This window comes from Dendrobates tinctorius, unplaced genomic scaffold (genome assembly GCF_039654945.1).
Source record: "Dendrobates tinctorius isolate UK_male_01 unplaced genomic scaffold, ASM3965494v1 ptg000086l, whole genome shotgun sequence".
NCBI lineage: Eukaryota > Metazoa > Chordata > Amphibia > Anura > Dendrobatidae > Dendrobates > Dendrobates tinctorius.
In genome coordinates, this window is record NW_027361754.1 from 12123623 (window position 1) to 12139709 (window position 16087).

At 46.6% G+C, this 16087-nt stretch overlaps 1 protein-coding gene across 2 annotated transcripts in view; it reads right to left on the reverse strand.

Annotated features, from left to right (window-relative positions):
- Positions 1-16087, reverse strand: part of DISP3 (dispatched RND transporter family member 3) — a 179167-nt gene that overhangs the window by 52006 nt on the left and 111074 nt on the right. For both annotated transcript variants that reach the window (XM_073585053.1, XM_073585052.1), the window contains exons 6-9: positions 6066-6226; positions 3024-3163; positions 1608-1753; positions 897-1058 (exon numbers count right to left, since the gene is read on the reverse strand). In XM_073585053.1, coding sequence (XP_073441154.1) covers positions 897-1058; positions 1608-1753; positions 3024-3163; positions 6066-6226 — 609 coding nt within the window. The remainder of the gene's footprint in view (positions 1-896; positions 1059-1607; positions 1754-3023; positions 3164-6065; positions 6227-16087) is intronic.

Genomic DNA, 16087 nt, shown 5'->3' on the forward strand with positions numbered 1-16087 from the left:
ACCTAAGAATCCAGGGAAATCCAGGACAGCTCACAATTATGTCATTGCAGTTTTACCACTTAAACACCCCAGGAAAAGTCAGTGAATGAGGGGAATTTATCAAGGACTTAATACCACTTTTAGGGATCAAAACTAGTAGCAAATTTCTGCTGTGAGCTACTTCTACACTGCAAAATTTGCAATATTTAAAGGGGTTATCCACCTTTCAGGACAACTGTTCATTTTTCTCACTTAATTACACATATTATGGACTAAAAATATTTATTTTCATTAAAAATGTTGCCCCGTTTGCCTTCTATATAGACTCTGTGTTTCACTGTCTATTGCTGGCTGCAGAATGAGTTAACTGAGGATCCATCAGTGAACTCAATATGACAGTCTTATGGGGAGTTTGTAACTTTTGTATGTCTTTTTCTGAGCTCCTCTCGGCTGATTTATCACGGCAGACCACATCAACGTTGAATGTGGACGGAAACCAAGAACCTGTAAAGCCAAGGGTGTAAAATGAAACCCAATTGCAATAATGATTTTTAGCCCCAAATACATGCATTTAAGTTAAAAAAGGGTCTCCAAAAAGTGGAAAACCCCCTTTAAGCTCTGCCTTTACAAATGCCTAAAACACTCAGGAAAAAAATAGAAAAATGGCTTTTTTTTGCTGTGGTTTTGCTAAGCACTATCCATTTTGTGGCTTGGTTCATTGGACTGTTCCACCAAAAGAGCAAGACTACCAGTCAGTATGGTAGGAACCAAATGTGCGGCGCATCATAAAGGGAACCAAAATACTTGAGTGACAGTGTGTTCACCCCGCACATTCTACAACAAGTAAAATTGGGTATCCTAGATCAAAACTGTTTGAGTCTAGCTGCAGTTTTCCTTTAAGGAAAAGTTCTTCTTACCCACGGTGATGTGCCGGCCCTTATCAGACGTCCACAGGACACAATGGTGCACGACGGTGTGAAACCATTGTAGGACTTGGTCTCTTCTGTCTACGTCTGACTTCTGCTCAAAACCATCCGGTAGCACAGAAACCAGAGGAACGTCCCCGAATTCAAGAGCCACTGCAAAGAAAACATAGAAGGTTCAGAAAAACTTCACCTTGATTACATCAGCCAGAGATGGCTCCTATGACCTCAGTCACACCTGTGAAGACTTCCCTATAATGATTTGCAGCTATCCCATCGTATGGTACAGCACAGCTAACTTTCTGAGCCACTATAAAAGCAGAGGGAGGGAATGCAGCAGCCATTTTAGGGTGAATCAAGATAGTGAGAGGACGTCACAGCTCAGCAATACATATAGGGTGAGAAAGCTATAAAGCACTAAATAAATATTACAGATAGTGTGTGACAGCACCTCAATATAGAACGATCTCCCGTAGCCATATATGCTTAGGTCACTTCTGAGCTTGAAAATTATTGGATGCAGTTCTAGGAGACCTCATTCACATCTTCTCACAACAATTAGGCCGTTTTTCGATTTGCCGCAAATCAAATTTTTGGGAATTTGGCAAATTCTAAAAATTTGCTCAACTTTATGGACTAACAGGAGGCTGGGAAGACAATGGAAGCCCAGAGACCCGGACCATAGAACCATCACTATAAACCTACCTGCATCATCTTCCACTGACAATAGGGGAATGTCATCATCCAGGTACGGGACTGTGCCAGGGACTGGCCTGGAGTAGGGGTCCTGGCCTATTAGAAGATCCTCGTGAATGTCTAAGCTGTTTTTCTTCAGACATCTTTCACTGCAGCTGGAGACAAGAACAAGAACCTTTGGGGGATCTGATAGGCTGACGGGTAATCCACAGGGTGTTCTCCAAATCTGCAGCCTGAGACGTGATGTTCCAGGTATGCCCATATTTACCGGAAGAACTAACATAGGGACAAACACTACAGACCTGGTGAGGAACGAGCTCTGAGGATGACGCCATTATCACAGCTCTAACAAAACCCGACCCTGATCATTGAGGTCATTGTTTATCAGTTTTCCATAGAATCTTGTTACGTTTTTATATCTTCTATAATTCCATGACTTCACAAATCTTTACAGTTTTCATAGTGTTTAGCCTAATGTTATAGGCGATGATTGCTGGAGGTCCGATCGCTGGGACCCTTGCTGATCCTGAGAGTGATGCTCAGTAATGCGATATTGGAGTGGATGAGTGGGCCAGAATGTGTGGCGAATGGCGATAACAGAGTGCACGCTCCATTGTAGGGGTCCACGGGGGGTTTCAGAGATCGGATCCCAGCAATCAGCCTGGACTGTGGATAGGTAACTGCTTGCTAAGATTGGCAATCCGGAGATGATCACAATGTGCGGGCTGCGCTTATGGAAACGACGAGATCCGGAAAGTATATGCAAGATTTTTATATTCACAACAATGCATTTCGAACACGGTTTTATTTATCTTTTTACCTTAAGAAAGGTATCGGTCTGGCACCGAAACGCATTGGTGCGAATAAAAGAACCTTGCTTATACTCTCAGGATCGCATTCTCTCTCTTAGAAGCATACATAAAAAAACCTTCCAACACGTTTCGCAGCACAAACTGAATGGAGAAAAATCAGCATATCCAAAAGCAATTAAAACTATTATTACCCAGATGATGTAAGTATAGAATCCAGGACAGAAATATTTTGCCTTTAGAACTCATTAAAAACTTTGCCATCAGTTTTCTCCAATATGATTTAAAGAAAAAGGCAAAATTTGATTAAAATTCTCCTAACGTTTTGTGTACACAGCTCCTATGCCAAGCTATGTGTCTCCATGATGACAGACTACAAATAAACCCTGGCTAGTCTGATCCGCCTCCTTCACACTTGGATGAGACTGCTGTGCAAACACATTGCTCTGCATAGGAGCTGCATACGCAAATGGGTAGTGAGTTTTTAATCCAGCTGAAATGCACACTTGCTACATTTTTATTACTGATGCATTGAAACAATAAAAATGTGGATTCTCCCCAGGCTGTGTCAGATTTACAGTGCGTCTAGATGAGTAAGGACTTGTGCAATACTCACTTTGAATGACATGATGTCTCCAGTGAAGAGATGTGGGCTCCCCATATACCCAGCGCGGCCGGCATAATAAAAAGAACCGCTACCCAGCAACAGGAGACAATGAGTGACATGAAGAGGCCAAAGTCATGAACAGCGGGAATCTGCAGGGAGACAGGAGATGACGGTGACTCAGACTGTCACATCGCAGCTGCCTGTAAACATTCACGAGTCTGAAAGCAAAAATTCATCTTCTCTGTGAGCTGTAATCATCATCAGCAGCAGCAGCTTTTGGGTAAATCCACAGGAGTCAAAAAATTCTGCAACAAATCCGCAGCTGAAAAATCTACGCCAAAAAGTGCTGATTCTGCTCTGGATTTACCGTAGATTTCACGCTTAGTGGATGTGAAAATTTCAGTGTCCGTCAATTTTCACTGCAGATTTGTGATTGCAAGGCGTGGATGACACTTTCTATACTCATACATAATTCTGGAACTGGAATAAAGCAGCAGAATTCCAAGTGATGCAGATTTTCCAGTTCACTGTATGTGTCAATTACTTCTGCCGAATTTATCGCGGATTTCACCCTTTCCACTGCAAGGCAATTCCGCAACAAATACAAATTTTGCGACAATTTTGCAGAGAAATTATTTGCGGATTTGGTGCAGAAAAAACAGCCAGGAGCACTCATTACACACAGATTTATACAGCCACCAATGGGGGGGGGGGGCTCACTACATACAGTTATAGAACCACCACTAGAGGGAGCTCACTACATACAGATTTAAACAGCCGCGACTAGGAGGAGCTCATTACATACAGATTTATGAAAAAAGGAGATAGACGGCACTTCAGGAATAAAGAAAAAAATATATATTTTATTGTGGCAAATTAAGCCATATTAAAATCAAGTTGCCTCGCTCCATACAGATTTATACAGCCACCTCTAAAGAGAGTTCACTACATACAGATTTATACAGCCACCACTAGAGGCAGCTCACTACACACAGATTTATACAGCCACCACTAAAGGGAGCTCACTACATACAGGTTTATACAGTCACCACTAGAGGGAGCTCACTATATACATGTTTGTACAGTCGCCACTAGAGGGAGCTCACTATATACAGATTTATACAGTCACCACTAGAGGGAGCTCACTATATACAGTTTTATACAGTCACCACTAGAGGGAGCTCACTACATACAGATTTATACAGCCACCACTAGAGGGAGCTCACTACATACAGATTTATACAGCTACCACTAGGGGGAGCTCACTGTATACAGATTTATACAGCCACCACTAGGGGGAGCTCAATGCACACATATTTATACAGTCACCACTAGGGGGAGCTCAGTACATACATATTTATACAGCCACCACTAGGGGGAGCTCACTACTTATAGATTTATTCAGCCACCACTAGAGGGAGCTCACTACATACAGATTTATACAGCCACCACTAGGGGAAGCTCACTACATACAGATTTATACAGCCACCACTAAGGGAAGCTCACTACATACAGATTTATACAGCCACCACTAGGGGAAGCTCACTGCATACAGATTTTTTCAGTCACCACTAGGGGGAGCTCACTCCATAAAGATTTATACAGCCACCACTAGAGGGAGCTCACTACATACAGATTTATACAGCTACCACTAGGGGGAGCTCACTACATACAGATTTATACAGCCACCACTAGGGGGAGCTCAATGCATACATATTTATACAGTCACCACTAGGGGGAGCTCACTACATACATATTTATACAGCCACCACTAGGGGGAGCTCACTACTCATAGATTTATTCAGCCACCACTAGAGGGAGCTCACTACATACAGATTTATACAGCCACCACTAGGGGAAGCTCACTACATACAGATTTATACAGCCACCACTAAGGGAAGCTCACTACATACAGATTTATACAGCCACCACTAGGGGAAGCTCACTGCATACAGATTTTTTCAGTCACCACTAGGGGGAGCTCACTCCATACAGATTTATACAGCCACCACTAGAGGGAGCTCACTACATACAGATTTATACAGCTACCACTAGGGGGAGCTCACTACATACAGATTTATACAGCCACCACTAGGGGGAGCTCAATGCATACATATTTATACAGTCACCACTAGGGGGAGCTCACTACATACATATTTATACAGCCACCACTAGTGGGAGCTCACTACTTATAGATTTATACAGCCACCACTAGAGGGAGCTCACTCCATACAGATTTATACAGCCACCACTAGAGGGAGCTCACTACATACAGATTTATACAGCTACCACTAGGGGGAGCTCACTACATACAGATTTATACAGCCACCACTAGGGGGAGCTCAATGCATACATATTTATACAGTCACCACTAGGGGGAGCTCACTACATACATATTTATACAGCCACCACTAGTGGGAGCTCACTACTTATAGATTTATACAGCCACCACTAGAGGGAGCTCATTACATACAGATTTATACAGCCACCACTAGAGGGAGCTCACTACATACAGATTTATACAGCCACCACTAGAGGGAACTCACTACATACAGATTTATACAGCCACCACTAGGGGAAGCTCACTACATACAGATTTATACAGCCACCACTAGAGGCAGCTCACTACATACAGATTTATACAGCTACCACTAGGGGGAGCTCACTGCATACAGATTTATACAGCCACCACTAGGGGGAGCTCAATGCATACATATTTATACAGTCACCACTAGGGGGAGCTCAGTACATACATATTTATACAGCCACCACTAGGGGGAGCTGACTACTTATAGATTTATTCAGCCACCACTAGAGGGAGCTCACTACATAGATTTATACAGCCACCACTAGAGGGAGCTCACTACATACAGATTTATACAGCCACCACTAGGGGAAGCGCACTACATACAGATTTCTACAGCCACCACTAGGGGAAGCTCACTACATACAGATTTATACAGCCACCACTAGGGGCGCTCCCTGCACCTAGTTCTGTACAACTAATTGTAAACCCAATAGGAGCTATATAAATCTAAGTAAATCTTCAACCTGGGAGAAGACGTTAGCTGCATAAGCAGATGCTGTTGTCAGCGAGGTGAAGAAAGTCGCTTTCCCAGCAGTCTGTACAGTGTGGATCATCCTCTGGCGAGGGTTGCTTATCTGATTCGCCTGCCGATAGGTGTTTATAAACACAAACACATCGTCGACCCCTATAAGGGAAGCCACAACATGAATTACAGCCTTCAGTGCGTGTCACAAGCAGCGACATTTTTGAGTTTTTTATATACTGTACAACACTTAGGCCTCTTTCACACTTCCGTTTTTTGTAGTCAGTTTAAATCCGCCAAAATGGCGGAAAGCGGATCCGTTTGTAACTGATGCAAACGGATGCCATCGGACCGTTTTTTTGACGGATGCGTTGAATGCATAATTTTAAAGGAAAGGGAAGGAGAGAGAGAATTTTTTTCGTCCGCCAGAAATTCAGGATTAATTTGCTCCCTCACTTCCTTTCTCCGGGCATGCGCATTGGAAAATGCGGATCCTACAACAAAAAAAACGTTGCAGGGTCCGTCCAGCCATGCCGGCGGACGCAAAAAATTTGGCGGCTCCGCAAAAAAACGGATCCAACGGATGGCCATCCGTCAAGATCCGCCAATAATGCAACTCAATGGGAAAAAAATGGCGGATCCGTTTTTTTCAAAAACTGGCGGATTTTGACTGATGGTCAAAAACGGAAGTGTGAAAGAGGCCTTAGATGGAAGGTCTACACTGGTGACTGTGATGGGCATCAAATCATTATATGGCAGTGTTATAATAACCAGGACACATACAGCCAGTGCAGCATTTTAAAACAAGGACATGTACGGTCAGTGCAGCGTTACAAAAACGAGGACACATACGGTCAGTGCGGCGTTATAATTACCAGGACATGTACGGTCAGTGCGGCATTATAACCAGGACACGTATGGTCAGTGCAGTGTTATAATAACCAGGACACATACGGTCAGTGCGGCGCTATAATAACCAGGACATGTACGGTCAGTGCGGCGTTATAACCAGGACACGTATGGTCAGTGCAGCGTTATAATAACCAGGACACATACGGTCAGTGCGGCGCTATAATAACCAGGACATGTACGGTCAGTGCGGCGTTATAACCAGGACACGTATGGTCAGGGCGACGTTATAATAACCAGGACACGTACGGTCAGTGCGGCGTTATAATAACCAGGACATGTACGGTCAGTGCGGCATTATAACCAGGACACGTATGGTCAGGGCGACGTTATAATAACCAGGACACGTACGGTCAGTGCGGCGTTATAATAACCAGGACATGTACGGTCAGTGCGGCATTATAACCAGGACACGTATGGTCAGTGCAGCGTTATAATAAACAGGACACATACGGTAAGGGCGACGTTATAATAACCAGGACATGTACGGTCAGTGCGACGTTATAACCAGGACACGTATGGTCAGTGCAGCGTTATAATAAACAGGACACATACGGTAAGGGCGACGTTATAATAACCAGGACATGTACGGTCAGTGCGACGTTATAACCAGGACACGTATGGTCAGTGCAGCGTTATAATAACCAGGACACATACGGTCAGTGCGGCGTTATAATAACCATGACATGTACGGTCAGTGCGGCATTATAACCAGGACACGTATGGTCAGTGCAGCGTTATAATAACCAGGACACATACGGTCAGGGCGACGTTATAATAACCAGGACACGTACGGTCAGTGCGGCGTTATAACAACGAGGACACATACGGTCAGTGCGGCATTATAATAACCAGGACATGTACGGTCAGTGCGGCATTATAATAACCAGGACACATACGGTCAGGCGACGTTATAATAACCAGGACACGTACGGTCAGTACAGCGTTATAATAACCAGGACACGTACGGTCAGTGCGGCGTTATAATAACCAGGACACGTACGGTCTGGGCGACGTTATAATAACCAGGACACATACGGTCAGTGCGACGTTATAACAACGAGGACACATACGGCCAGTGCGGCATTATAATAACCAGGACATGTACGGTCAGTGCGGCGTTATAATAACCAGGACACGTACGGTCAGTGCGGCGTTATAATAACCAGGACACGTACGCTCAGGGCGACGTTATAACCAGGAAACGTATGGTCAGTGCAGCGTTATAATAACCAGGACACATATGGTCAGGGCGACGTTATAATAACCAGGACATGTACGGTCAGTGCGGCGTTATAACAACGAGGACACATACGGTCAGTGCGGCATTATAATAACCAGGACATGTACGGTCAGTGCGGCATTATAATAACCAGGACACATACGGTCAGGCGACGTTATAATAACCAGGACACGTACGGTCAGTACAGCGTTATAATAACCAGGACACGTACGGTCAGTGCGGCGTTATAATAACCAGGACACGTACGGTCTGGGCGACGTTATAATAACCAGGACACATACGGTCAGTGCGACGTTATAACAACGAGGACACATACGGCCAGTGCGGCATTATAATAACCAGGACATGTACGGTCAGTGCGGCGTTATAATAACCAGGACACGTACGGTCAGTGCGGCGTTATAATAACCAGGACACGTACGCTCAGGGCGACGTTATAACCAGGAAACGTATGGTCAGTGCAGCGTTATAATAACCAGGACACATATGGTCAGGGCGACGTTATAATAACCAGGACATGTACGGTCAGTGCGGCGTTATAACAACGAGGACACATACGGTCAGTGCGGCATTATAATAACCAGGACATGTACGGTCAGTGCGGCATTATAATAACCAGGACACATACGGTCAGGCGACGTTATAATAACCAGGACACGTACGGTCAGTACAGCGTTATAATAACCAGGACACGTACGGTCAGTGCGGCGTTATAATAACCAGGACACGTACGGTCTGGGCGACGTTATAATAACCAGGACACATACGGTCAGTGCGACGTTATAACAACGAGGACACATACGGCCAGTGCGGCATTATAATAACCAGGACATGTACGGTCAGTGCGGCGTTATAATAACCAGGACACGTACGGTCAGTGCGGCGTTATAATAACCAGGACACGTACGCTCAGGGCGACGTTATAACCAGGAAACGTATGGTCAGTGCAGCGTTATAATAACCAGGACACATATGGTCAGGGCGACGTTATAATAACCAGGACAAATACGGTCAGTGCAGCGTTATAACAACGAGGACACATACGGTCAGTGCGGCGTTATAATAACCAGGACATGTACGGTCAGTGCGACGTTATAATAACCAGGACACGTACGGTCAGGGCGACGTTATAACCAGGACACGTATGGTCAATGCAGCGTTATAATAACCAGGACACATACGGTCAGGGCGACGTTATAATAACCAGGACACGTACGCTCAGGGCGACGTTATAACCAGGAAACGTATGGTCAGTGCAGCGTTATAATAACCAGGACACATATGGTCAGGGCGACGTTATAATAACCAGGACAAATACGGTCAGTGCAGCGTTATAACAACGAGGACACATACGGTCAGTGCGGCGTTATAATAACCAGGACATGTACGGTCAGTGCAGCGTTATAACAACGAGGACACATACGGTCAGTGCGGCGTTATAATAACCAGGACATGTACGGTCAGTGCGACGTTATAATAACCAGGACACGTACGGTCAGGGCGACGTTATAACCAGGACAAGTATGGTCAATGCAGCGTTATAACAACGAGGACACATACGGTCAGTGCGGCGTTAAAATAACGAGGACATGTACGGTCAGTGCGGCGTTATAATAACGAGGACACGTACGGTCAGGGCGACGTTATAACCAGGACACGTATGGTCAGTGCAGCGTTATAATAACCAGGACACATACGGTCAGGGCGACGTTATAATAGCCAGGACAAATACGGTCAGGGCGACGTTATAACCAGGACACGTATGGTCAGTGCAGCGTTATAATAACCAGGACACATACGGTCAGGGCGACGTTATAATAACCAGGAAAAATACGGTCAGTGCAGCGTTATAATAACCAGGACACATACGGTCAGGGCGACGTTATAATAACCAGGACACGTACGGTCAGTGCGGCGTTAAAATAACCAGGATATGTACGGTCAGTGCGACGTTATAATAACCAGGACAAATAAGGTCAGTGCAAAGTTATAATAACCAGGATACATACGGTCAGAGCGGCTTTATAATAACCAGGACACATATCATCAGTGCAGCCTTATAATAACCAGGACACATACGGTCAGTGCGGCATTTTAATAACCAGGACACATGCAGTCAGTGCAGCGTTATAATAACTAGGATACATACAGTCAGAGCGACGTTATAATAACCAGGACATGTACGGTCAGTGCGGCATTATAATAACCAGGACACATACATCAGTGCGGCATTATAATAACCAGGACAAGTACGGTGAGTGCGGCGTTATAATAACCAGGACACGTACGGTCAGTGCGGCGTTATAATAACCAGGACACATACGGTCAGTGCGGCGTTATAATAACCAGGACACATACGGTCAGTGCGGCATTATAATAACCAGGACACATAAATCAGTGCGGCGTTATAATAACCAGGACATGTACGGTCAGTGCGGAGTTATAATAACCAGGACACGAACGGTCAGTGAGGCGTTATAATAACCAGGACACATACAGTCAGTGCTGCGGTATAATAACCAGGACACATACGGTCAGGGCGACGTTATAATAACAGGACAAACACGGTCAATGCAGCGTTATAATAACCAGGATACATAAGGTCAGTGCGGAGTTATAATAACCAGGATACATACGGTGATTGCGGCTTTATAATAACCAGGACACATATCGTCAGTGCAGCGTTATAATAACCAGGGCACATACGGTCAGTGCGGCGTTATAATAACTAGGATACATACGGTCAGTGCGGCGTTATAATAACCAGGATACACACGGTCAGACCGCCGTTATGTGTCCTGGTTATTATAATGCTACACTGACTGTATAATATCCGGCTCATTGTCACTGCAGCATTATAATAATCCTGCCTGTGTCGGTGAATTACAGGGGTATAAATCTGGATGGGGTTATAAAGAACCCTACGAATGTCGGTTTTGTGTCTCAGCTCTTAAAGTGAAATATTACGTTCTATCAAAGTGCAGAATATGTGAATTTTTCCATGGAAAAAAAGACAGAAATCGATGCTCATCTAAAAGCAGCTGCGTGATAAAAGTGAAATGTAATATAAACACAAAGCAGCCAGACACCGAGGATTTCACTGCGGGATCACAAATGCCAAACTCCTATTTTTTTTATTAGATTTTATGCCAGAGAATCAAAGATTACAACAAATGAAACTGCAAAAACAGAAATGTAAAATTATTCTGTGTACTGGAATATAAAGGAAAGCCAGGCAGGCCAAGGATGTCTCAACAGGCATTGTTCTGGCAGAAAGAACCGTGGAAACACCCGATAAAACACAAAGGACAGGGAAATAATGTAGAGACCGAGGATAAGAGAGAGATAGGAGGAGGGGGATGGAGCTGCAGAATCTCAATAGCAATATATGTGTAATACCTGTGCTGTGAGAGGGGAGAAGGAGCGGCAACTGAAGGAAAAGGAAGAGAGACGGAGATGGGAGGAGGGGGATGGAGCTGCAAAATCTCTATATCAATATGTGTGTAAAACCTGTGCTATGAGAGGGGAGAAGGAGCAGCAACTGAAGGAAAAGAGGAAAGAGGGAGATGGAAGGAGGGTGATGGAGCTGCAGAATCTCTATATCAATATGCGTGTAAATCCTGTGCTGAGAGAGGGGAGAAGGAGCAGAAACTAGAGAAAAGAGGGAGATGGGAGGCGGGGGATGGAGCTGCAGAATCTCTATATCAATATGTGTGTAAAACCTGTGCTGTGAGAGGGGAGAAGGAGAAGCAACTGAAGGAGAAGCTAAGAGGGGGAAATGGGAGGAGGGGAGTGGTAGTGTAGTGTAAAACCTGTGCTGTGAGAGGGGAGAAGGAACAGCAACTGAAGAAAAAGAGGAGAAGAGAGGAAGAAGGGAGGGGGCGGTGGGGGTCCTGCAGTCTCCTTGCATCATCCTCCGCTGTGGGAGGTAAGAGGGAGCAGTGACTGAAGATACAGAGGTGAAAAAAGAAGATGCTAGGTGAGAGATCGTACTGTACTCTATCTGCCAACTTGTGCTTGTGCTGTGGGAGGGTTCTACCACGGGACGCCATCTGGTCCAGTGGCAGCAATGGTAGGTCGATGTTGGGCTTGTGATGTTATTGTATGGTAGACGGTGGGCACACTTTGTTTCCCGAGGGTACACACACCATCATCCTGGTGTTGCTGTGATGGTTTATGATGATGAATAAACCGCATGGACTGCTATGTTTTGATGGAAAACCTGTGCCGGATGTGGTTTGTTCGCTGCCTAGCAAGAATCTCCTAACTAAATGACAGCGCTACCTCACATTTGGTGGAGAAAGCTATGGGCATTGTTGTAGCCTTGTTGCTGGGAGCAACGGAAGAGGACTGCAAAGTTTCGGTTGCTAAGGGAAACGGTTTCCAAAGGCGTATGTTGTAGTGCAGGCAACGCTGAGCCAGGAAGGCTGACGGTTGGGGAAGCCACTGCCCGGCTGTGGTTCTAGAACCGTGGGGCGGCCTAGTGTGTAAGGCACTGTCCGGATCGGTGAGCCCAGTGCGGCCGTTTCCCCAGGAGAAAGAGACTGGTGATTGCTATAGGGTGCCTCTGTGGAGAAGAGGTACCCGAGGACCTGTGTGGCTGACACAGGTAAGGGACAGGTGTCCGTGTTGTACTGACCGGGGTCAGTGATAAAGACTGTGTACCTGGAGGGTTCAGTGAGCAAGGTCCTGGAGGGTCAGTGTTGGGAGATTCTAGGAGAAGAGTCGCATCCCTGGAGCACGTGGTATGACCTTGGACCTGGTGAGGTGTGAGTGTTGGGCAGTCTCAGGTGGAGACAGATGTCCTGAAGAGCACCCGCTGAGCCCCTGGACCTGGTGAGGCAGGTGTGTTGGGAAACCCTGGGAGGAGGGTCGGCTCCCTGAATAGCACCCGGTGCGCCCTGTGTTGGACGGTCTCAGGCGGAGACGGTACGTCCTGAATAGCACACAGACAGGACACGTGAGGTTTTGGAGTTCTTTTTTGTGGTGTGTTTTTTCTTCTTTTTTCGACTCTGCCTGCGGTGGCTCAGTGGGAGTCAAGAAGGTGACAAGCGGCTTCCGGTAACTCGGCGGGGTTACGAAGGTGACAAGCGGTTTCCGGTGAATCGGCGGGTCCAAGAAGATGGCGCAGCAGGTGCTGCAGGGACACCAGCCGCTGTACAGCAGCCGGTGGTGTCGGTGATCGGTGACAGCAGGAGCTGTGGTGGTGCCAACAAGGACTTGTGTGGTATCGTTACGACATAAACTGTGTTGTGTGAATTGTGGTCTGAGAAGACCGGTAAAACGGACATGGGGGGATCGCGAAACGGGGTGGAGTCCCAGAAGGGGACGGTGACCCAAATCGGAGTGGTAACCCAAAAGGGGGTGGAGTCCCAGAAGGGGGCGGTGACCCAAATTGGGGTGGTAACCCAAAAAGGGATGGAGTCCCGGGAGGAGTTCAATAACCCAAATTGGGGTGGTTCAGGAAATGGCAGCACTGGTTGACTCAGTGGGTATGACTGGAGTACCGCATGTGTATGTCTTGGTTAGAATGTGGGATATCCTTTCCGGATAGTAATGATGGGCCGCAGGTGTGTACCGTGATGCTGTACCAGGAAGGAGTCCCTGGTAAGCTGGACTCAAGGAGTCAGGTGACTCTGACAGGAACTCCGCTCGTTATATCTCTGACCGAGAAAAACGTCAGAGTTCACTGCGTCCACGGGGTCATTGTGAATTATAAGGTGGACAGAGTCCTGATTGAGATGACAAAGGGGGAGTGCCAAGGTGGTAGTATGCCACCAAACTTAGTGCATACCTTTGAGAGGCGCCGGGACTTTGTCATATTTGATGATGTGGGGCAGGAGGATAGAGACGTTTCTACTGTGGGGCTAGCAGACACTGAGACGCTGACGCCCCCTAACGTGGACAGGCCAGATGTAGGGGCGACCGGAGAAAGAATGGCGTCGGATGAATTTACTGACCTGACGTCACCTGAAGGGTACCACAGTGTGAATGAGAAGTGTGTGGTAAACAAAAAAGAGCGGAGCTGACACACGGATAGAGAGTGCCTTGGGAGTTTACCGTAAGGTGTGGTGTGACTGTGACGTGTTGTTTCCAGTAGCCACCACTAGAACAGAATTTAGTGCTGTGCTGACTGAAACTCGTGACAGGACTGATGGTAACCTGATCGAGAAGATAATGGGTATAGAGACACAGTCAGAGGGTAACTGGGGGGTTCACTCGACTGACGGGACTAACCCAGGGGTACCCTTTGACGATATAATTAAAGAAGTAATGGTGCAACATATGCTGTCCAAAAGAGAACAAGAGCAGGAGATACAGTTAATAAAAAGACAGTGGAGGAACATCTCGAACGAGAACGAGTGATGAGACAAACGGCCAAGCACAGAGTGGAGGAGCTCGAGAGGGAAGTCCTGGAGCTCAGAGGTCACCTGTCAACGTGGCACAGAGTGAACAACACCTTAAGAGAGGATGTGGAAGGGCTTGAGAAAGAAGTCTTGGAGCTCAGAGGTCACCTGTCCACCTGGCAAAGTGTGAACAAGAACCTCAAGGAAGAGATGGAGGAACTCAGAGGAGTAGTTAAAAGTCTTCTGCGAGAGAAATTGGACGAAGACTTACCGTGCATGAGCGCAAGTGGTAATAGGACAGAACTGCCAATAGCCCTCGGGGAAAAGGGTCATGAAGTGACCAAATCGTGTGAAGTTGGTGAGATAAGAACTGAAGAAGACAGTCACCCGGTTGGGTCAACTGTAGTGAGGGAAGTGTCCGTGGTAAAGCTAGAGCCTTCGGTCCAGGAAGAGAGCAAGACCACAACCTTCCAGTTTGTGATTGATGTAACAGAGGACATGCAAGAAGCCTGTGCGGAGGAAGGTGTGCATGAGGCTTTCAAAGAGGCGGTCAAAGCGTGTAAGGTGCGCTGGGTACCCGAGACTCGGCAGTTGGTGATAGTATCGGACAGAGAAGATACATCAAACCGAGTAGCTGTCCTGAAAGAGATGCATCTACAATGTCTCCACACCAAACAGCGGGTCAGGCAGAGTAATGTGAAGGCTGCTCAACGCCTAGACTTAGCAAGGGAGGCTATGGATCAGCTGGGTTTGCGGAAAGATGTGGTGCCGGTACCCAAAGCTCTGATTGGGAGAATCATTGGAAGATCCGGGAAGGTAATGCAAGACCTTGTGAATATCTCCGGTGTGGTGAGAATGAGGATCCCTCCTGATGATGAAGACCAAGTATCCAGTGAAGTGGGTAGGAATCCCATCCTGGTGGTTGGCTACGTGGAGAGCCTGAGAGACTTATGGATGCTCTTGGAGTATCGAGTGGGGTACCTGCAAGAGATTGAGCAGCTGAGGCAGGACTGCCGGCGAATTAATAAAGAAGCACGGAATACCAGGTGGCGGCCGCCTGCAACCCAACAAGATGTAAGGACCCGAAGAGTTCCGCCAAGAACTGACAGGGCAGATGGCCGAAGAATGTCAGCAAGTGGTAGTTCGACTGGCAGGATGACGTTGAGGGACCGTAATTCCTGTGAGACCCTAAATGAGTCAGACTCAGGCCAGACAGTAGGCCTGTTCAAGACTGATGACAGTACCAACCGGGGGAGCTGGTCGGGGAACAGAACAAACAGAGAGAGGAAGGTGGTGACTAGACAGTGTCTGATGACGCAGACAGACTGTAACTGGAGGGTCAAAGAGCAGGACCTGTTATGAATGGGAAACCGAGGAGGGAAAAAAGACAACAAGCCAAGTCTCAGAAAACCAGAGAAGTTGGTAACTATGCAGATTGCAGATCCCTGATCTTAACTGCACAACTAGCAGCAGTCGTGGAGCGTTCCTACGTTGGTCCTAGAAGCCTCGTCACAACCGGAGAAC